Here is a 23,453-nt window from a genome sequence, read left to right on the forward strand (position 1 = left end):
CAATCCCACCACCAAGCACTTTCCCACCACAATAAGAGGGAAGTGTGTGAAGGATGTTGTTATTTCATTCTGGAGCCATTAAAGCCCAAATATAAGAGAATACAAGCAAGGATGTTACAACCAAACAAATGTGTGCCACTTTTGGTAAGTAAGTGGGTTAGAGTATAAGAGGTCACACGGCCACAAATGCGGCCACGTGCTCCAGGAAATTCTGCATCGCTTTCTTCTGGGAACTTTAGTTTATAGTCTCTGGGTCTTGGCTGTTGATGAGATTACACAGTGCTGGGGGCAGTTTGTGGGTGTGACTGCCAAACTACAAGGTGCCATTCCTCCTGGGCTGCTCCCTGGGTCTCTGATGGGCTGCTGTGGGCTCCGTACATACAGATGCTCCTCCTCGTCAGCAGTGTTGACTTTTCTCACCCCAACACCTTGCCCTGACGCTTCGAAGTGGGTGTGGGGGTGGGGGGAAGGGGGAGGTCTGTGCCATACCTGGCAGCGCTCAGGAATTCCTCCAGGCTCTGTGCTCAGGGATCCCTCCTAGCAGGACTTGGGGGACCATGTGGAGTGCTGGGGATGGCCACGTGTCAGGTGGACAGTGTGTGTGTGTGTGTTGGGCATGGGGGGCTGCCCTGCTACTTTCAAGTCACAGCATGATACACTGGGAGAGCTACGGCTGGTCTGTCCCCAGTGAAAGGGAACAAGCAGCAGTGCCCCCAGCACAGCATGGTGAGGGGCCCACCAGGAGGCACCCAGAGCACCTGGCATAGCAGCTGCTCACCCTGTCCACCTCTGCCCTCCGTGGGATCATACTGAAGGTTGGGGCAGTGTTGCTCTCACTCTCCAGCCCACGGGACATGGCCACCACCCCACTGGGCAAACACAACAACAAGTGACCAGGGAGCCAACAAAGTCCACCAAAGAGAATCCTTCTGCGGGGGCTTCTCTGACCCAGACTCTGTCCAGAGGGTGTGGAGCCAGTGACACACCCACCCCCAGAACGCAGCCCAGACAGAATGCTGACATAGCTCCACGGCTCGGGAGGGACAAGCTAAGAGCCCAGCTCACCGGGGGACGGGATCTGAAGGCGCCTGTCCATCCCACCCCCTCAAGTCTGGACACTTCCAGCTACAGCCACACTTTTCAAGCAGGGGCTGAATGTCTGGGGCAGTCACAGGGGCAGGGGTCAAGCCCCCAGAAAGGCCAGGAGAAGAAGGGGCGGCACGCCAAGAGGCTGGAAGTGAGGTGAGCAGCGTAAGCTCCCAGCTTACTCTTCAACTTGTTCCGGACGTTGTTGGCCCTTTTCTTGATCTCGGCTGTGAGCTGCTCCAGGTCATCCTTGGTTTCTGGGGTGGAAATAAAGGCAGGGTGAGTCCACGGGGCTTGACTCACTGTGTTAGGCGCTGCAGCCTAACACGGGGAGCAGGGGTCTTTCTCAGCACCCATGCCCAGAGCTATATTCATCCCAGTGAGAATCCCATTAGAATCCCTGCTTCACAAAAGACTTTTTTTTTAAACAATACCCATCCCAGACCTCTAGAATTGGAAAAAAAGAAAAAGAAAAAGAAAAAACAGCTGGAGCCTACCATCTGTCCTTATAACCAGGCTACCAATAGGAGAACATTCTAAAAGCTTGCTTCTATTTTTAAACATGAATTTGTTTGAATTGGAGGGCCAGCCGTGCCAGGGATTACTTACTCCTGGCTCTGTGCTCAAGGGCCACTCCTGTGGGAAACAACATATGGTGCCAGGAATCGAATCTGGGTTAGCTGCATGCAAGGCAAGTGCTAAGCTTAACCCTTATGCTATCTCCCTGGTCCCAAATACTGCTTTCTTTTTTATCTTTTAAAAAAATTTTTTTAATTGAATCACTGTGAGATAGCCCCTTACAAAACTCATGACTAGGTTGCAGTCATGCTCATTATCAAGTTGCAGTCATACAGTATTCCAACACCCATCCCTTTACCAGCGTACATTTCCCAGCACCAGGGTCCCCAGTTCAAATACTGCTTTTAGAGGGAGAGGGGGAGGAATCTGGTTTACCATGAAGCTTTCAACCAGGAAATGTGGGACTGTGTTTTCCTGCAACTTCTGCACTTGAAATCAAGCGAAAATGTAGAGCACGCTGGCTGTGGGCCCCAGGCACAGGGCATGCAGTTACGGGGAATGAACTAAGTAGGAGTGATGACCATTCAAAAGCATCCTCTAGCACCTGCCCCAAGGTTGGCACTCAGCAAGGAACACAGGGTCAGAGACAGGTGACATCCGGATCCTGCCTTCAAGGGCTCCAGATCAGGATAAACAGATAAGCAGGTCTAATGTACAGAGCGCGTCAACAGCTGGCTGAGGAGAGGTGCAGAAAGGTTTCTCACACAGGCGGCAGGAGGATTAAATCTCAAGGACCAGGGGTTAAACAAGTAGAAAAGCAGACAGGAAGTGTGTAGGAAGAGGAAGATCTCTGAAGGACACAGATTAGTCTGGGAATGGGCCGGGTGGCCAGCATGTAGGAGAGGACGGAACGAAGGATGGCAGGGAAGTAACACATGGGACCACGGCAGTGCCCAGGCACCTACTCGCTGCAACCCTGACCTTGATAGAGAGGAGAAGTCACAAGAAAATTCTCAGAGTGAAATGACAGCATGACTGTGCTCCCTGTCCCCAAGGAACTGAAAATATTACCTTCAATGCTACCCTAAAAATGTGACATTTGGAGGGAAGAGGGAAAGTATTATTTCCGTGGTGGTAACAAAATCACAGGTTAAGGTTGGGAGGAATAAAGGGGGATATGAGGGGCTGGAGTGAAAGCACAGTGGGTAGGGTGTTTGCCTTGCACGAGGCCAACCCGGGTTCGATTCCCACCATCCCATATGGTCCCCTGGGCACCGCCAGGGATAATTCCTGTGTGCATGAGCCAGGAGTAACCCCTGTGCATCGCCAGGTGTGACCCAAAAAGCAAAAAATAAATAAATAAAGGGGGGAATGAATCATTTTGGACACATTTCACGGGAAGAAAAGAAAAAGGAAGAACGTGGAAAGGGAGCTGGAGGAAGAGGAGAGCGTGCCAGCCATGGTGCAGTGGACACACACACAAGGAATGCCCAGAGCAGTAAGAGTCCCAGCTGGGCCCTGGCCAGGTCCTGAGAGGAGAGAGTCAAGTCTGATTAAAGGGATAAAATGTGGGACCAAAAAGGGGCCAGAGCGATAATTCAGTGGGTAGAGCAATTGCCTTGCATGTGGCTGACTTGGGTTCGATCCCCGATATCCCATACGGTCCCCCAAGCACTGCCAGGAGTAATTCCTGAGTGCAGAGCCAGGAGTAACCCCTAAGCATTGCTGGGTGTGACCCCAAAGGCAAAAATAAATACAATAATAATTTTTTAAAAAAATGCAGGACCCAAACCACAGCACTCAAACGGAGAGAGACAACAAAAGGGGATGCCCTGCCACAGAGGTAGGGTGGGATGGGGGATGGGGGAAGGGGGGTGGGAGGGATACTGGGATCAGTGGTGGTGGAGAATGGGCACCAGTGGAGGGATGAGTATTCGATCATTGTATAACTGAAACCCAAGCACAAAAATGTGTCAGTCTACAACTGTACCTCATGGTGTTTCACTAATAAAAATTTAAGGGGGAAAAAAGAAAAAAAAAGAACAACACCAACAAAAAAAAAAAAATGCAGGACCGTAAAGAGAAACGCTTCCCAGGGCTGGACAGTGTCAGGTCACGGAGGGCAGAGGAGCTGAAGACAAAAGGATGAGACCATCACATAAAGTGCTGGAACTTGACTCTGCGGATCCGGGAGGGAGGAAGGCGAGCTGGCTTGGTCCCAGCACCAAGGGTGGTGCCCGGAGAGTCCCCACGTGGAACACTCACTTGGCTCTGGAATGGGTGCGGACAGGATGACACTGTAGAGCTTTTTGGCCTCCTCCACGTGCTCTGATATCTTGTCGATGTTGAGCCGCGTTTCCTCGATCTACCACGGGAAAGACAATAACCTCTGTCATGAGAGGGAAGAAGACACCCATTGCGGAGAGGAAATGCTGGAGGTATTCCTGGGCGGAAGCTGCGGAGCAGGGAAGAGGGGGAAGAAGAAGAAGAAGAAGAAGAAGAGAGGGAGGAGGAGGAGGAAGAGGAGAAGGGGGAGGAAAAGGAGGAGGAAGAGAGGGAGAGGGAGAAGGGAGGTGGAGGAGGAAGGGGAGGAGGAGGAAAGAGAGGAAGGAGGAGGAGAAACAGTAAGGAGGAGGAGGAAGAGAAGGAGGAGGAGAAGGAGGGAAAGGAGGAGGAGGAAGGAGAAGAGAAGGAGGAGGAGGAGGAGGGAGAGGAGGAGAAGGAGGAGGAGGGAGGGAAAGGAGGAGGAGGAGGAGGAGGAGGAAAAGGAGGAGGAGGAGGAGGAAGAGAGGGAGAGGGAGAAGGGAGGTGGAGGAGGAAAAGGAGGAGGAGGAGGAAAGAGAGGAAGGAGGAGGAGGAGGAGGAGGAGGAGGAGGTGGGGGAGGAGGTAGGGGAGAAGGAGAATCCACACCCACCGTTTCCTGAGAGGAAAACATCCGCCCTCCCTGGGAGAAAGAACCCGCAAGAAATACCCTGGAAGAAAACACTCAGTGGGTGGGAGGGTGAGAATCCTTCAGCCCAGGGTTCTCGACCGTTCTCCCGCTGGGGGGGGCTCTTTTCTGTGCATTTCCATCCATCCTACCGGTCGGCCCTCTATTCTTCAAAATATCGGCAGGGGTAGCCCAGGGTGTCTCTTGCTCACTGAACCCTTAGGATGATGGAGACCAAAGCGGGAGCCAAGAACGCCTCCTGCACATTTCTGACTCGACCAGACATGACATTTCCAAACTCAGTGCCCCCAGCACGACATTCCCGGGGAGGACGCAGGCCACTCAGGCAGGAACGCAGGGTGCAGCCCCAGATTCCTCGCCAAGGACCCTCATACCCCACACCACGGCCCAAGCAGAGGGGCAAGTGTACATCCCATCTCCCCGCCCCCCTACACCACGGCCACACCTGCCTGGTCTGTCCATCTGCTTCCCAAGCCAGGGGCATGTCACCAAGAAGAGGGAGGCCAGGACCTGGGGTGAGGTGGGGGGGGAGAATATGGAGGGTGGGGGGTAGGGGGTGGGGGGCGGTGTGGCTTGGGGGAAGATGAGCGACCTTATAGTAATCAGACTATGTGGGGTCCAGGAATAAAGGCAAAACAACTTAACCTGGGTCCAGACTGCAAAAACAGCAAGACACACAAAAGAGTCTCGAAACGGAGCAGCTCGCTGCAGAGATGCCTTCGGACTCTGCACCAGGCCGACTTCACTGGGATGCCTCAGACGGGAGCAGACACTGTCCCTCCACCTGCCCCCTAGGAGCAGGATGGTGATGCTGCCATCTTCCAGAACCCAATGAAAAGCCCAGGTACTTGGGATTAGTGACGGCAATCTCCAGACCTCCTCATGGATAGGGGATGGGTCAGCCCTTCCCATCACCCTGCCCTCATGGGACCCTGGGTGTCACAGTTTCCGGAAACTATTTAAGCTCCTTAACGGCCACGATCAGGAGAGACACACAAAAGATTCTCAGAACCAAGCAGTTCGCTGCAGAAATTTCTCCAGACCCTAATGATCTAAAATTTTAGACTTCTAGGAGCGTGAGAATGCTTTCACAGCTGTGTGACATCCTATGTTACGCACAGTGGCAATACAAATAAATTACCTCGCATCTGCCTATTCGGCAGGTTTGAGTGATGGTGGGAAATTCAAAATAATGGTGGTGGGAAGGTGTGATGGTGGTGGGACTGGTGTCGAAATAATGCATGTAATCCATTACTGGGAACAACTTTATGATCACTTAATCACTTAACTTCCCGTTAGTCGTCGATTTGCTCGAGCGGGCGCCAGTAAGGTCTCCATTTGTCCCTGTCGCGTGCTAGTGTAGCCCAATAGCATCTCTTCGCTCCGGGAACATGGAGGGCCTCAAACCGATCGTTCATGACCTTGACAAAGAAGTCTGACCATCTGGTAGGTGGGCGGCCACGCAGTCTCTTGACATCCCGTGGAATCCAATCAGTAACAGCTCTAGTCCAACGGTCGTCTTTAAATCTCATTACGTGACCAGCCCATCTGATTTTCGACACCTTGGCAAATGAGACAGCGTCCCTGATCCTTGATCGTCGACGGATGTCAGAACTCCGGATTCGTTCTCTCATTTGAGTGAAACGTGATATTCCAAGCATAGCTCTTTCTATTCTTCTTTGGGAGACCTGAATGGCGTTCTCATCTTGTTTGCGTAGGGCCCAGGTCTCTGAGGCATATGTTAATGCAGGAAGAACAGTGGAATCAAAGAGATGTGCCCGGAGCCGGAGGTTCTTCGTCCTCTTAGCTATTTCTTCGACGTTCTTGAAGGCGTTCCAAGCCGCTCTCTTCCTCCTGCGCAGCTCGGGTGCCAGGTCATTTGTCATGTTGACCTCTCGACCTAGGTACACATAGCTGTTGCATTCGGAGATGGTCGTTCCATTGAGAGCAAATGGGGCGTCAGGAACAAGGCTGTTTCTCATAAACATTGTCTTCGTAAGATTCAGCTGTAGTCCTACCTTTCCACACTCACGGTCAAAGTCGGCCAGCATTTGTGCCGCTTGGCTGATGTTTGGTGTTATGAAAACAATGTCATCAGCAAAGCGGAGGTGGTGTAGTTGCCGACCATCTATCTTCACTCCCATTCCTTCCCATTCCAGTCGTCGCATGATGTTCTCGAGGGTGGCACTGAAGAGTTTTGGTGAAATGGTATCACCCTGCCGCACCCCTCTCTTGACATCAACGATCACTTCTTTGTAGAATGGTGAGATCCTGGTAGTGAATCCGCAATACAGCTCACGGAGGATCCTGATGTATTGGGCTTGAATGCCCTGATTGGCTAGGGCTTCAATGACCGCTTCCGTCTCAACAGAATCAAAGGCCTTCTTTAAATCAATGAACGTTAAGCAGAGCGGCATCTTGAACTCCCGAGAAACCTCAATGAGTTTGGTTATCGTGTGGATATGGTCGATGGTGCTGAATCCTTTGCGGAACCCTGCTTGCTCACATGGTTGTCCTTCATCTAGTGTTCTGCCAATCCTATTCAGGATGACTCGAGTGAACAACTTGTAGATGACAGACAATAGGCAGATCGGGCGATAGTTGCCAATGTCATGGATGTCTCCCTTCTTGAACAGTAGTATGGTCCTGCTGGTTTTCCATTGAGATGGAACCTTGCATTCAGACAGGTAGCGAGTGAAGAGCCGAGCCAGTGTATTGATGAGTACTGACGGCAGGTTCTTCAGGTGTTCAGGTCTGACCTTGTCTGGGCCGGGTGCTGTTTGCTTCTTTACTGACGAAATGGCGTGTCGGATTTCAGAAGGGAGAACGTTGGGAACGACATACCCATCCTGTGGAATTTGGTATGTCGGCAAGTGGACATGGCTATCGAAGAGATTTGAGTAGAAGTCATGGATAATCTTCTCCATTGCCGTTCTGGAGGATGTGATGGATCCATCAGGACGTCAGAGGGCAGTCATCTTGGTCTTATAGTTGGCGAAGGACAGACGGGCGTTACGAATACTTTTCCCGGCTTCTGCCGCATCTACCAGTACTTCTGCTCTTCTCTCTTTGAGGTCTTCCTTGATCGCATCTCTGCACTGCTTTGCAAGCTCGGACGTTAGCTTGCGGTTGCCTGAGGCATGCGCCAAACCACGCTGGCGAATTAGCTCAAGAGTTTTCGAAGACAGAGCTTCGGGACAGAGCTTCTCTGCTTGCTCCCACCACCACAGGTGACAAAGGGATTCTAATCAGGAGCCCCACCCTACCCTGCCCTGTCTGCTTCCATCAACCACCCAGGGATTGAATTGTGCACAGGAGACCCACCCTACCCAGATAAATACCCCACTGGCAGACTTCCACTCTCGACACTACTTCCACTACCCAGCCGTCGCCACACTCCAGGACGCTTTCCGGACCCGCGCGGCAGCTCCGGCCGAGACCCACGCACAACTGAAGACCCACAGAACAAGGTAAGCAGAACTTTCTGAGACCTTGGACTCCAGGCTCGGCGGACCCAGGGACAGAGCTTCTCTGCTTGCTCCCACCACCACAGGTGACAAAGGGATTCTAATCAGGAGCCCCACCCTACCCTGCCCTGTCTGCTTCCATCAACCACCCAGGGATCGAATTGTGCACAGGAGACCCACCCTACCCAGATAAATACCCCACTGGCAGACTTCCACTCTCGACACTACTTCCACTACCCAGCCGTCGCCACACTCCAGGACGCTTTCCGGACCCGCGCGGCCGGACACATCATAAGACACTAAATACCCGTCTTCTGGAATTGTCGTACCATATTTGATAGGGTTCAAATATGGTAACACCTACAAGGGTGATTAGAGGTCACCCCAAAAGCCTCTATACCTCTCGGAAAGACTGGCAAGCTACCGAGAGTATTCCGCCCGCACGGAAGAGCCTGGCAAGCTATCCGCTGTGTATTCGATATGCCAAAACCAGTAACTACAACTGGTCTCATTCACCTGACCCTGAAGGCTTCACCGACATGGCAGCACTGAGAAGCATGAGAAAGGAGAGGCCGACAAAATCTCAAGGCCGACCTAGGCTGCCACAACGAAGGAAGACAAAAATGATCGTCTGTACTTTCAATGCACGTACGCTAGCATCAGATGCATCCATCGAGGACCTGATGGTACAAGCGCGAATGATCAAGTACGACATCATTGGTCTGACCGAGACAAGAAGACACGAATCTCACCATGCCGTTTTCGACACTGGAGAAGAATTGTTCCTCGGAACATGCGATAAAAGAAGTGTTGGAGGCGTCGGTGTCCTTGTCAACACAAACTTGGCCAAGAGCATTGATTCATTCGAATGCCTAACAACCCGAATCGGACGTTTACATTTGAATAGATGTGGCTCACTGCCTGCAGTTTCTATCTTCGTTGTCTACGCACCAACATCTCATTATGATGAAAGAGAAATCGAGAAGTTCTACATGGAGCTAGAGAAGTTCTATAAAGAAGACCACACCTTCTACAAGATCATTGTGGGTGATTTTAATGCCAAGATAGGACCGAGAAGATCAGCTGAAGAACTTCACATCGGAACCCATGGCCTAGAATGGAACGAACAGGGTGAGAGACTGTCTGAGTTCATCATGTCGACCAAGACCATTCATGGTAACTCACAGTTCCAGAAGGCAGAATCTAAACGATGGACATGGGAGTCTCCCGGTGGACGATTCCACAACGAAATAGACCACATCATATTCAATCGACGGTTTTGCCTGACTGATGTCGCTGTTGTCCCAAAATTTCGAACGGGATCGGACCACCGTCTCCTTCGTGCAAAATTCTACTTCACAGAGCGGGGAGAAAGGGCTGCAAAGTTCAAAAAGAGAACTCCCAGAACGACCACCAACTGGGAACTCTTTGGTACTATTGTGGCAACATGGGAAGATGCCATTGTTGACAACATTGACGAGGAATACGATCGACTGGTTCAGCACCTCCATGAATGTGCGAGGAACGCCAAGAGAGAGATAGCCACAAAAAGTCGCCTAACTTTATGATAATTAAAAATAATTTTAAATAAAAGTGAAAGCAAGATTGAACTGGGGCTTCGGAAAGAAACTTTCCCCGCCTCTGGGCCCACCTCCCCAAGGCTCATCTCCTCTGCCAGGCGTGGCATGTTGGGCCCATGTTGGTCTGAGGCTGGTGTCTGACTCTCTTGTGACATCTGCCTCGCTGAGATCCGGGGCCTTTTTCTTCATTCTCCAACCCAGGCTCAGGCGGGAGAGACCTTGGTGAAGCCAGGTGGGGCCTAGTGGGGGAGCACTGGTCTTGCATGTGTGAGGCCCTGGGTTCAATTCCTGGCCCCACAAATCGCAAACAAACCAACCCAAATCAATGACGATTGGAAAGCCGATCAAGTGTTTTCAAATCACCACACTAAATGTATAGCTAATACATCCTCAATGCCTTCTTACTTAATGTCCTTCGACATGTATATTTTCAATGATTTGTTAGTAATGTGGCAATCCTGGTAGTTCCAGTTTAATAAATCACCTTCGGGCAGAGCTGGGTCAAGGTTCAGCTCTAGCTCTTAGCTGTTCCGTGACCTTGAACAACCCATACCCCCCCCCCGCCCCACCCTACCCCCCACTGATCTCCAATACCTGTCTCTCAGATGTGAAATAAGGATGATCAGAAAAGGATCGCAGAACAGAGAGATAGTTAAGGCACTTGCCTTGCACCCCCATTTCAATCCCTGGCACCCCCTGTGGTCCTGCAAGCACCACCAGCAGTGATCCCTGTGCACAGAGCTACAAGTAAGGCACCTGAGCACCGCTGGGGTTGACTCAAAAACTAAAAGCTTTAAAAATAGGATACAGGGGGCTGGAGCGATAGCACAGCGGGTAGGCCGTTTGCCTTGTACGCAGCCAACCCGGGTTCCCAGCATCCCATATGGTCCCCCGAGAACTGCCAGGAGTTTTCTGAGTGCAGAGCCAGGAGTAACCCCTGAGCATTGCTGGGTGTGGCCCAAAAATAAATAAATAAATAAATAAATCACTGTCACTGTCTCTGTCCTCCCGTTGTTCATTTGCTTGAGTGGGCCCAGTAACGTCTCCATTTTCAGACTTGTTGTTACTGTGTTTGGCATATTGAATGAATAAATAAATAAATAAATAAATAAAAATAGGATACAGAGAGTTTTTGACTGAGAATTGGAAGGACCAAGGAGCCAACATGAGGCTGGTGAGCAGCTCTGGAAATTATAGCCACAGCAAGATCGGGGCACAAAGAGAACAGAATAGCCAGCAGCTTCCTTCTGCCAGCACCTTCCTCCTGAGTCACCCTACGCGTCTGAATTACAAAGTCTTAAGATCCAATCTCATGTTTTCCACTTCATAACCAGAGAGGGTGGAGCAAAACAGCATCCACCTCTGAACACAGGAGGAAGTGAGTTCAAAGGGCAGGTGCTCCTGTTTGAATGCCTGAGGCCCAGGCTCTAGACCAGAGATTAGACGGTCCCCCAAGGACAAAACTGGGAGCAGCCCCTGGGTATGGCCTGAAGCAAGTAAACAAACAGCAAATATGGGCAGCGGCTTGAATGCTGCATCCACAGAATAAACAGAGGGTAAAGAGACAACCAGCTCACTCAGGGGGCTGGGGGCCACAGTGCAGCTCTTCCCCTCTTGGCTGTGGGCTGTGACAACATGCGACCCCCTGGTCTTCCCTCCCGCGGCCCCCACGAGAATGCTCTCCCGAAAACAAGGTGGGGTTGCATGTTTCCTTCCACAAACCCTTCACTGGCTCTCCCACCACTTCTCAAGTGTCCTAACTTCAGCAGGAAAAAAGAACCCATGGAGAGGATCAGGCTGGGCAACTGGCCAATCACAAGACTTGAGGGGTTTTGGGGGCTGGAGCAATAGCACAGTGGGTAGGGTTTGCCTTGCATGCGGCCGACCGGGGTTCGATTCCCAGTATCCCATATGGTCCGCTGAGGACCGCCAGGGGTAATTTCTGAGTGCAGAGCCAGCAGTGACCCCTGAGAATTGCTGGGTCTGACCCAAAAGCAAAAAAGCAGAAAAAAAAAAAAGACTTGGGGTTTGTTTCTTGTGGAGGGCACACTCGGCTGAGTTCATGGTTTACTCCTGGCTCTGTGCTCAGGGATCACTCCTGGTGAGATTTGGGAAACCATGTGGGGTGCTGGGGATCAAACCCAGGTTAGCTACATGCCAGGAAAACACTTCACCAACTTACTAATTCTCCGGCCTGATTGATGGTGGGGGAGATTTTTGGTTTTGGTATTTTAAATGAGCTCTGTGTCTTTTTTCTTTTCTTTTTTTTTTTTTCTTGGAACTGAATTACTAAATTACTAGATCTCAGAGTGAAAACAGACCCTGAGATGGTCTGGTTGATGAGGACAGAAGAGAGAGCCAGCAGTGATGGTAGAGACCGAGAAGGCTAGAATCTGGAAGAACTTTCTAAAAATCCCCTACACCTGAACAATTCCAGGGTCCTACCACACAGGCTTGAGTGTGTAAAGAAGTCATTCTGGGGCCAGAGAGATTAGTCAGTGGGTACGAGTGCCTGCGGGGGCCCCGGGATTCGATCCCCAGCCGAGAGTGACTCCCGAGCACTGATCTGGGAGTATCCCCTGAGTACTGCCAAGTGTGACTCTCTGATCCTCCCCAAAATGAAGCTCTGTTGACTATGATGGGAAATGTCTAACTCCCCTCAAAGTCTCCCCCCTCCTGTAGGTAGAATGCAGTGATTCCTTTTGGGGCGGGGGGGGGGGGGGGGGGAAAATGACCTGGTAGACATGTCTATTATGACTTTTTTTAAGTCTTTCAGCAAATATGGAGGCAGACAGAAGGACCTGCTGTGGTGGAAGCTGCATCCACAGCCCAAGTCTGAAAGACGGCAAAAGGCGTGGATTCTGCGGACTAGACGAATGAATACAGCCCCAAGAAGCTCTTCCTGCTTCTACCTTCTCTGCTAGAATGACTGATTTCCTCTGAAACGCTATTCTTTGCCAAGTGAGCAAACAGACCAGAAGAAACACACACACGCGCCCGTGAGATGAAATCGGAGGTTTATCACTCACAGGGCTCTGGCATAATCAGCCACGAGGCCTGAAATACCTAACGGCCAATGCTGTTCCCCGGCAGAAAAGCGGAAGGCACTGGTGGAGTTTTACGGCACCAAGCACGCTCTGGGAACATCCTCGTCCTGTGACTTCACCCACACCTTGGACCAGCCTCCTGGCCAGCGGTGATGGACGTTGCCAAGTCCTCTGCAAACAGCCCAGGTGACCTGTGTCCTGGAGCCAGTTCAAAAGGCAAGTGAGTCCAAAGAGCGTTTTCCCAAGAAATCTCCCTGTGGTACTGTGCTCCCTCAGTCAAATACAGAGGGGACACCCTTGAGTCCCCAGACCCCCACCCTCGGGAAGGTATTTTGCATGGAAATGTACATTTTCAGGCGCCTTCCGGAGGAATCAACTGTGTGTCAGTGTATTTACAAATACCCGGAGGAACACAACAGTGACAAGAACTGAAAGTTCCTTGAAAGACATACAAACTCTCTCTGCTGGACCCGGTGCTGAGCGCAGCCTCAGGCTTTTCATTTTGCACCCAGAGTAACCAGCAGGGAAGGGCCTTATCCTGGCTTCGGAGAAAATGAGTTTAAGAGTGTCAAATCTACACTTGTATGTTTATTGCAGCACTGTTTACAATAGCCAGAATCTGGGGAAAAAAGCCAAATGCCTGAGAACAGATGACTGGTTAAAGAAACTTTGGTATATCTACACAATGGAATACTATGCAGCTGTTAGAAAAGATGAAATCTGCATACAGGTGGATCAACATGGAGAGTATCATGCTAAGTAAAATCATGTCCTTTGGAATCCAGTCGGTAATGGCTCTAATCCAGCGGTCGTCTCCAAATCTCATTACGTGTCCAGCCCATCTGGCTCTTTGGACTCACTTGCCTTTTGAACTGGAGTCAGAAAGAGAGGGACAGACATAGAATGACTGCACTCATTTGTGGAATCTAAAGTCACATAATAAGTGACTACTAACACCTAAGGTCTCCCAAAGAGGAATCGAAAGAGCTATGCTTGGAGTATCACACTTCACTCAAATGAGAGAAAGAATCCGGAGTTCCGACCTCCGTCGATGGCCAAGAATCAGGGACGCCGTCTCGTTTGCCAAGGCATCAAAAATCAGATGGGCTGGACACATAATGAGATATGGAGACGACCGCTGGACTAGAGCCATTACCAACTGGATTCTAAGGAACATCAAAAGACCACGTGGCCGCCCACCTACAAGATGGTGAAACTTCTTCATCAAGACCCTAAATGATCAGTTTGAACTGTTCGTGTTCCTAGAATGAGCAGACACCATTGGGCTACACTAGCACGCAACAGGGATGAATGGAGATGTTACTGGCACCCGCTCAAGCAAATCAATGAGTAATGGGATGTCAGGTGATCAAGTGAACACCTAAGGATAGTAGAGATAAGGGCCAGGAATATCACGCCACAGCTTGGAAGTTGATTTCATGTGCTGGGGGAAAAGGGAGCTGGGAAAGAGAAGGGACCACCAAGTAAATGATGGTTGGAGGGCTTGCTCGTGATGGTAGATGCGTGCTGAAAGTAGACTATGGACCAAACATGATGGTCGCTCAGTACCTGGACTGCAAACCATAACAACCCAGAAGGAGAGGGAGAGAAAGAATGTGCCTGCCAGAGAAGGGGTGGGGGGGGGGAGGCGGGAGGGACACTGTAAACATTGGTGATGGAGAACGGGCACAGGTAGAGGGATGGGTACTTGAACATTGCACAACCAAAATGTAATCATGCAAGTTTTTAAGTCTAACTCTATCTCACAGTGATTCATTAAAATTTAAAAAATTATACAACAACAACAAAAAGTGTCGAGTGACTTTTCCAAAGTCCCACTCCTGGCTATGTGCTGAGCTAGAGCTGAAGACTGGGTTCTGCGGGCACAGAACCCACAGGATCTCCTTCTCCAGGACTATCCCGCCGCTGCTCTGGCCAATGCTCACTTTTCTCCACTCTCTTGGGTAAGAAAGACACACAGGTGACTGGTTAAAGAAACTTCGGTATATTTACACAATGGAGTACTATGTAGCTGTTAGAAAAGATGAAGTCATGAAATTTACATACAAGTGGTACTACATGGAAAGTATCATGTTAAGTGAAATGAGTCAGAAAAAGAGGGATAGACATAGAAAGATTGCATTTATCTGGGGAACATAAAGTAACAAAATAGGAGACTAACACCCAAGAGTGGCCGAGATTATTACCAGAAATTCTGCTCCATGGCTTAGAGGCCAGCCACACATGCTAGGGGAAAAGGGAGCTCAGATAGAGAAGGGAGCACCAAATAAAGGATGTTGGGAGGATCCTCCCAGGATGGGAGAAGCATGCTGAAAGTAGACTATAGACCAAACATGATTGCCTCTCAATGCCTCTTTTGCAAACCACAACACCCAAAAGGAGAGAGAGAGAACAAAAGGGAATGCCCTGCCACAGAGGCAGGGTGGGATGGGGGAATGGGTGGTGGGAGGGATACTGGAACCCGTGGTGGTGGGAAATGGGTGGAAATGGTGGAGGGATGGGTATTTGATCATTGTATAATTGAAACCCAAGCACAAAAATCTGTAAGTCTACAACTGTACCTCATGGTGTCTCACTAATAAAAATTTAAAAAAATAAATAAAATAAAATAAAATAAAAAGGGATGGCAAGCCCTTGGAAAAAAAAAAAGAAAGACACACAGGAGCTGCCATGCTAAGCCCACGGTAAAGCACTTCCGGAGTATTAGCTCCTTTAATCCCCCACAAATCGGTGAGCTGAATATTTTTCTCTCCGTCCCACAGATAACCCCACTAAGATGTGTAAAAGTTATGGAAGGTGCCAAGGGATCCCACAGTGAGTGGCAGATCAGGGCATTTCCTCCTCTCGAGGACCACGATGCGTTTGCCAAGCTGCCCACGGTGGCCCTGCTCCACCCTAAGTAGCATTTGCTCTTCCCAACATGACAGAAATGCACTCATGAAGTATTAAGAAAAAAGGCAGGGGCTGGAGCGATAGTACAGCAGGTAGGGCGTTTGCATTGCATGCGGCCGATCCGGGTTCGATTCCCAGCATCCCATATGGTCCCCCCCAAGCACCTCCAGGAGTAATTCCTGAGTTCATGAGCCAGGAGTAACCCCTATGAATCACCAGGTGTGACCCAAAAAGCCAGAAAAAAAAAAGGGCAGCCCTATTGATGAATTATTACGTGGGTTCCATCTTCGGCATCCCATACGATCCCCTGAATACCAGAAATAATTCTTGAGAGCGGAGCCAGGAAGTAACCCCTGAGCACTGCCAGGTGTGACTCAAAAAGTTTTAAAAAAGAATTGTCAAAAGGACTTAATTTTTGAAAACAACGAATTAGATTCATTGAATCCCATGCCTGAAATAAAGCAACACTTCAGCTAGAACCCCATAGTTGTTCCTGCATTTCAGTTACATAACTCAGGTAACCATCCTGCCATGTGGTACCTTGTTTCTTACAGTATGGGTAACTGAATGGGGGCGGACGGGGGAAGAGGGGGGAGCAGAAAAATATTTACTTTGCTTTTTTTGTTCTTTGGGCTGGTCATCCTCAGTGGTTTTGGGGGTCATTCCCACAGTACTCAGGGGACCATGCAGTGCTGGGGATCAAAGCCGGATTGTTCTCATGCAAAATGGGAATTCCAGCTAGCATGCTGAGCTACCTCCCCAGCCAGTATTTTAAAGTAAATATGTGATTTATAATCAGTAAATGTTTGATTTTCATACTCGTCTGAATTTTTATTTTCTTCTGGGAAATGGGCTGGGCCACACCCAGGAGTGTTCAGGGCTTACTCCTGGCTCTGTGCTCAGGGATCACTCCTGGTAGGGTTCAGAGGGTCACATGCAGTGGCATGACCTGGATAAAGTCAAGCACCTTCTCCCCTGTGCTATGTCTCCGGCACTGATTTTCATACCTGTTTTATAAGGTCATGTACAAATTTCTCAGGTGAAAAGGGGTCAAGGAAAGCAAACATTCAAGAAACCCAAAGTGCTCAAGAAGGAGAAGACTCTAAAAAGCACATCTATAATTACAGATCACTTACCTTGCCCTGACTTGCTCTAGGGATCAAAACCCCAAACCTCCAGAGTTAAAGAGAATCTCCCCATGGTCTCACCTAGTCTTTGGGGCCAGCAAACTTCCGATCCCAGATAGAGTGCCCAGGGTCTCTTAGTCTTTGCTAAGGAACCTGTGTTTCCTTGTGTGCACGCAGAGAAAAAAAACAAAACAAAACAAAACAAAACATACTGAAGAACGCCTACCTCGGCGAAGAACTCATCCATGAAAGCCGTATTGTCGATCGCGATCTCCACATCCACGGAATCGTCATCCTGTGTCAGCTGCTTCTGGGAAAAACGAGAAAGTGGGTGAGACAAAGTGGGCAGAGGGGACCAGGGGCACAGGGGGGAGGCTCTGGGGTTGCACGGGGCGATGCGAGAGGCCAACGTCGAGAACTGAGGATACCCCAGTGATATAGCCAACTCTGACCATCACGCAGTCTGGACTTAGGTCGTGCGCACCCCCGCCCCTCTGCTGAGGGATTTATTTAGAGGGGGGAAGGTGGCCGGGATGACAGGGACTGGCATATTACTAGTCTCCCTGTGCCCAAAGGCTGTGATAATAACACAACTCACACTTCCTAGGGTTACCCACAAAATGATGTGACGGTAATGATAAATGCTTTTTTTTTTTTTGCCCATTGCCTGGCATACTCTAAGTGACTCTACATGCAAGATTTAGGTCAGTGGCTGTAACCGTGACCTAAGCTACAGCAGTTTCCCACTGGTCTTTAGATTGGGACCCCGCGTTCCTAACCCATTTCTATGCCCTGTTCACCAGCGTGATCCACTGACCAGGGTGGGGGTATATGCTAAAGCCGTTTCTAGCTCCAACCCCACCAAAGAATGCTCAAACTTCAAATCCACACAACAGGAGCAGAAGATTTCCTGTTTTCAGAAACTACGTAGTATAGAGGAAACAACACGCTGTGTGTCTTGCCCGTCATGGAGCTCATGTTTATAAGGAAAAGGAAGTCTTTCCCCCAGCGCTGGCCCTCAGCATCTAATAAATACCGCCTGCCCCCAGGACTCCAGCCTTCTTAATCTCATTCAACTTCCTATACATACACACACACACACACACACACACACACACACACACACACAAAATGCCTTGTCAAGGAAACGCTTCGATTTCGCCCTCAGCAGAGGGTCTGGCCTCTACTGCCCTGCCCTAAATTCATGTGGGCGTGCGCAGTGTGGACGGGCCAGGACTTGTCCATCTCCAACACTCCTGGCTCCAAAGGCATTGAAGTCCTCATGGCCCTCCGCAACTACCATGAGTCCCTGGGGTCTCTGCTGTAGCAGATGAAGTGACCAGGAAACCTCCAGCAACCTGGGGAGCTCTCCGGTCATCTGAGAAATCTATCTTGACTGCCTCCCATACCCCTGATTTCTCTGACTTGCCTGGAATCATCCCCCACTGACGCCCCAAGATCTTCCTAAAACTTGCACCTGTGCTCGCACGTCACCAACACCACCTACTATCCACGTCCCCAAAGCTTAACGGGGTACATGAACCAAGGACCATGACCCGTTCCCACATGCCTTGTACTCTCAAGCACCCTTAAAGAAGGTGTCCGGATCGCCCATGACTCGTGCACGTGGCCCTTCTTCCCTGCCGCTGAACTGTCACCCAAGAACTTCTGAAAATACATGTGCCCTCTTGCAAAATTCGATTTGGCCTCTGACACGGTGCCAATCACCCGCAGCGTCCATCATACCAGATTGTCCCCCTCACTGGCCAAATTCAAGTCCTTGGAGTGTGTTTTGTGCAAGCCTTTCACTCAACAATCACAGCCGGATAGTGATTCTGTTATTTGATTGATTACCTGGTTAATTTACTGAAAGGTCTTCCCCACTAAAATTCCCAAAGGTCCAGCGCTGATGTTGCTCTTACGTTTGAAATGAGGGGGTTGTGTGTCTGCCCAGAACCCCTTCCTTGCACCTTGCCTGCAGGAGTCTAGGGGGGAGGGCGGGGGCGGTGTATAGATCCCCACCCAAGCACCCCCAGGATATCTGGACTGTGACCTGAATGGAGTTGAATCAACAGCTGTGATGCTTAGAGGAACCTTCCCTTCAGTCTTTCCTTGACTTAGAACAGGTTCAGTAGATTGTGTCCCAGATTCTTTCAATGAACTGAGCAGCATTCTTGTTTTTCACTCATTTAGCCAGAATCAGCTTTTGTCCCTTTATCATTATAATGGAGCACTGGGGGCCGGAGCAATAGTGCAACAGGAAGGGAGTTTGCCTTGCACGTGCTGACTTGGATTCAATCCCAGAACCCCTTTATGGTCCCCGTAGGTCACCAAGAGTGATCCCTGAATGCAGAGCTAGAAATAAGCACTGAGCACCAAACCAAATAAGCGTGGCCCCAAACCAAAAAAAAAGTGGGGGGGATGGGCACTGTACTCATCACCAATTAATTCCAATGCATACTGCCCACCTACCATGCTACAGAAACTGTGGTCCTGGCTGGGGCTGGAGCGATAGCACAGTGGGGAGGGCGTTTGCCTTATACGGGGCCAACCCGGGTTCAATTCCCAGTGTCCCATATGGTCCCCTGAGCACCTCCAGGAGTAATTCCTGAGTGCAGAGCCAGGAGTAACCCCTGTGCATCCAAAAAGGAAGGGGAAAAAAAGAAAGAAACTGTGGTCTTGGGCTGAACAAATGACTAGATTTCACTGGTGGCTAGTGGCTAGGATTTCTTTCCACAGTCATATCTAAAGTTTGGTGGCCCTTGGGCCCTGCTGAAGCAAGATAACCCATGCCAACAGGCTTAGGGTAGTTCTGGAAATGTGGGGTTCCTGCAGCAGGGAGGAAGGCACCGGGTCTCAGGACCTATATTCCTGAGCCCCCTGGAATTCCCGCCTCCAGAGGAACCCCCCGCCCCCCGCCTCTAGGCAGTCTCTGCTGACCAGTCTGGTCCCCTTCCCTTCAAGCTGGGCAAAGCCACATCCTCAGGAACCTCACAAGCAAGCTCCACTGCCCAGCGCTTGCCCCCAGAGGCTGAGAGACCTCAGCCAACTCTCTTCCCACTATGGCGGCGGCAGCAGCTACCCAAGGAGGGTGTGCATGCAGACCGGGAGCTCACCTCTGGCCAAGGCAACTTCCAGTAAGGCACAGAGCGTTCTCACACACCAAAGGCAAAGCCTCGGAATGACTCGAGTTCCAGAACGAGCGCTGTCATACACTTGGCACTGAGTTTTAAACAAACGGCCCAACACGTCTGAACCCCAACCAAAACAGGAAGAACAATGTTTTCTATGCGTTTTTGTGAGGCTTAAGAGACTATTTTAAAGTCCTGTGAGCAAAGCAAAAAATTCGGTAGAGCAATCGGCCAGCTTTCTCTGTAAGTTTAAGCTGGACCCACCTTGACAGAGGGAAGGAGAGGGGGAGAGATACTGGGATCTGACACTCGAAAGCAACTGGCAGCTTCTATCACCAAATTCTTTCAGGCAAAAATAGGCAGAGTGAGGGGCCGGAGTGATAGTACAGAGGGGAGGGCGTTTGCCTTGCATGCAGCTGACCCAGTTCAATCACCAGCATCTCATATGGTCCCCCAAGCACCGCTAGTGCAGGGTCAGAAGTAACCCCTGAGCAATGCTGGGTGTGACCCAAAAATAAAAAGAAAAGAAATAGACAGATCACAGCTCACTAACCAAGCAGAAGGTCACGATCAAAAATGGAAAGTAGGCTTCAAGATCACCATGCAGGGTGTTTCCAGTATATCAAGGGTTCCCAGAAGTGGAAAAATCAATAAATAACTTCAATTTAAAAAAAAAAATAAGTAAAGGAACCAAAATTGAACCTAGCTCAGAAAATTCCCAGGAGAAACCCTCGTCACAAGTTACATGAGGGCCCTGTGACACAAGGACTAAAATCCCAGGGCCACCCCCCTTCTGAGACGGCCCAGCACTTTCGTCACTGGGGCCTCAGGGACCTCCAGGGCCAAGAGAGCACATGAGGCCCTTTATCTGCAGCCCACAGGCCTGCGCAGAACAAGAGAACTTGAGCATCTTTATCAAAGGATCAAGGCATGTGGAAATAGGAACGTTACCGTAGCTGCAATATCAGCTGCAGTGAAAAAAAAAAAAAAAACCTACATAAGAACCACGAGTCCTGTCACCCATTTCCTCTTCCCGCACCCCAGCCTCCTGCCAGGGGATGGGACACGGCTTATCCCCAAAGACCGAGAGTGCATGGAGAAAGAAGCCAGGCCCTATCCTCCCTCGCACCCCTCAAATGTGCCCCCAAATTCAGGGAGGACGCATGGGACTGTGACCTCCCCAGAACTCACACTCAAGCATCTGCATCTTTGGTTCCTCTGGCTCAGCACTTCCTGCTCTCAAAACAGCCCCCCTTGTCACCGGCCACCCCAAGGCTAAACCTCGAGCTGTGTCATCTGCACTCGACTCTGTGTCTTACAGCTGGGAACCGCAGGTCAGAGCAGCTCTTAGGCTTCCCAGCCTTCTTCAGCTCCTAATTCACCACACGGGCTCAAGACACCCATTGGCTGTCTGCACAATGGCTCAATGAGTCCATCAACAAAACTGCTGGGTGCCCATGACAAGCACCAGCCGAGCTCCGGAGCAAGGAAGCCAGACTGGGAGAGAAGCACTCTGGTCCCCTGAAGCATTACCATTTCCGGTAAGCCTTGGTTTCTTATACCGAGGAAGGAAGTTGGCTTTTTGGTGTGGCTCTGAGGCACCTTTGAACCACCTTTGATGTGAACCGCCAAAACCACGCAGAGAAGTCGAGGAGGGAGCAATCAAGCAAGGGGGCCCTCACACCTCTTCCTTCTCCCTGGCAGGCTGGAGTGACAGTACAGCAGGCAGGGCATTTACCCTGCACGTGGCTGACCTGGGTTCCCTGGCATCCCATATGGTCCCCTGAGCAATGCCAGGACTAATTCCTGAGTGCAGAGCCTGGAGTAACCCCTGACCCCAAAAGCAAAATAATAAATAAATAAGATCTTAAAAAAAGAAAGAAAGAAACAAGACCAAGGCTAGCATCCCCTCACTCTGCCACAAAGCTGAAACCATCGGCAATTCTAGAAGGATCACTGTGAACAAGAGTAGCCAGGCAGAAGGAAGAAAAGGGGTCTATCCCAAACCATCACTGGCTCTCTAACTCTCTGCAGGGGTGCCGGGTCCCCAGGAGAGGAGAGTGTCCCCAGACAAGCGGGGAGGCCCAGGAGAACTCGCAGGAAGCTTTGAGAGAGGGAAGCAGTAACAGGTAGAGACCGGCACAGGCTGGACTAGGAAGGTACAGCCGGTCCTCAACTCGCCACTGCAGATTATTCAAGGACCAGACGAGAGAACTCAGGCTCCGTCTCCTCTCCCTGTTTACACAGCTCTCTGCGAGCGAGGGCAGTGAGACTATTAGGACTAGCGTTTCTGCTCCCCGCTGTCCCCTCATTCGCCTGCCTCCCTCTAGGCTGAGGGTCGACGGATTCCCAAAGGCAAACGCCCCTGCCCGCCAGGATTCACAGACACACACCACCCAGCAGCTGGTTTTTCCAGTCTCGAGTCTTCAACGGGATGAGGCAGGCACTCAGCAAGCACTTGGGGCTCAGTTCCTGCACAGTCAGGTGGCCCTGGGCCCAGGCCCGGCCAGGCTAGCTCTCCTGCCTACACAGTCTCTGGGCTAGTGAAACCCTCCGGGGGGGGGGGGGGGGGGGGGAATGGGGAGACACACACTTCCCTTCCCACTGCCTGGCACCTTCCCCCCACAACTGCCAATCCTTGAGCCAGAAGAATCGAAAGGCGATCGCTGAGGAACAAGACGGCACTTTTACTTTCAAGGCCTGCTTCCAGCCAAGTGACAAGAACCCACCTTATTTGGAAGGCAGAGACACTCCGGAATCGCTCATCCCCAGGTCAGCCCAGGCCATCAGAGGACACGGGGACAGGCACCCAGGTCCCCGATGACCCCACGCCACTCGGCCTTCACAGCAAGCACACCCACTCGCCAGGAGGTGTGGGTTCGGGTGCAGACACTCTGTGGTTTCAAAGATGTATTTAATTCGCACCGTGACCTGATGAGGGACGGCTATTACTTTCCCCACTTCCAGAGTTGGCAGCGACTTAATTAGGTCAAATAACTCACCTGAAGTGATTTAGCTAATGAGCAGTAACGTTCAGGCTTTGGGCCCTGACCTTAGGCTGTACCAGCAGACGCCCAACCCACTCCCGATCAGGGGATGCAGCAAGATCCATTAAAAACAGACTGGACTCGTCTCAGATGCACAAATGAGAGAGAGAGAGTCGACATGGATGTGAAAAAACAGAGCCGCACCTGACCATGTCTGCGCCACTCCGTGGCTGTGTGACCTGAAGCAGGTGCCTGAACCTCTCTGTGCCTCGGCTACACACAAGCTGCTCTCGGAACTGCTGTGGAGATTAATATCAGGTGACCTCTGGGAACTGCAGAGAGTGACGGTGGTGCAGATTAAACGCCAAGACGGTGCCAGTTAAAGGAGAGGCACGGCCTCATTCCCCCGCCCCACCCCCCCGACAAAAGAGTTTCTGCCAAAGATGTGACTGGTTCTGGCGATTCTCCGGAGCTAAGAGCGGGACCCCCAGAATAAGTTGCTTCATTGAGCCCCTGAAATTTAGTCATTTTTCTGCCCTGTGCATTTAGAGATACCCCGCTCCCTTTGGGTTCTATTTCTGCAGCTGCATTTGCACAGATTCTCACGCAGGAGGAGGGCAATTACTGAACCGATCGTTCCTCTTT

General features: G+C 50.7%; 1 protein-coding gene across 13 annotated transcripts in view; it reads right to left on the bottom strand.

The window, feature by feature from the left end:
- STX3 (syntaxin 3) overlaps positions 1-23,453 on the bottom strand; it is a 46,477-nt gene that overhangs the window by 14,152 nt on the left and 8,872 nt on the right. For 11 of the 13 annotated variants that reach the window (XM_056136847.1, XM_056136796.1, XM_056136787.1 and 8 more), the window contains exons 2-4: positions 16,917-17,000; positions 3,871-3,970; positions 1,269-1,343 (exon numbers count right to left, since the gene is read on the bottom strand). In XM_056136847.1, coding sequence (XP_055992822.1) covers positions 1,269-1,343; positions 3,871-3,970; positions 16,917-17,000 — 259 coding nt within the window. The remainder of the gene's footprint in view (positions 1-1,268; positions 1,344-3,870; positions 3,971-16,916; positions 17,001-23,453) is intronic. The other 2 variants (XM_056136770.1, XM_056136779.1) reach the window with 2 other exon arrangements.

The sequence above is a fragment of the Sorex fumeus genome, unplaced genomic scaffold (genome assembly GCF_029834395.1).
Source record: "Sorex fumeus unplaced genomic scaffold, SorFum_2.1 ptg000007l, whole genome shotgun sequence".
Taxonomy (NCBI): domain Eukaryota; kingdom Metazoa; phylum Chordata; class Mammalia; order Eulipotyphla; family Soricidae; genus Sorex; species Sorex fumeus.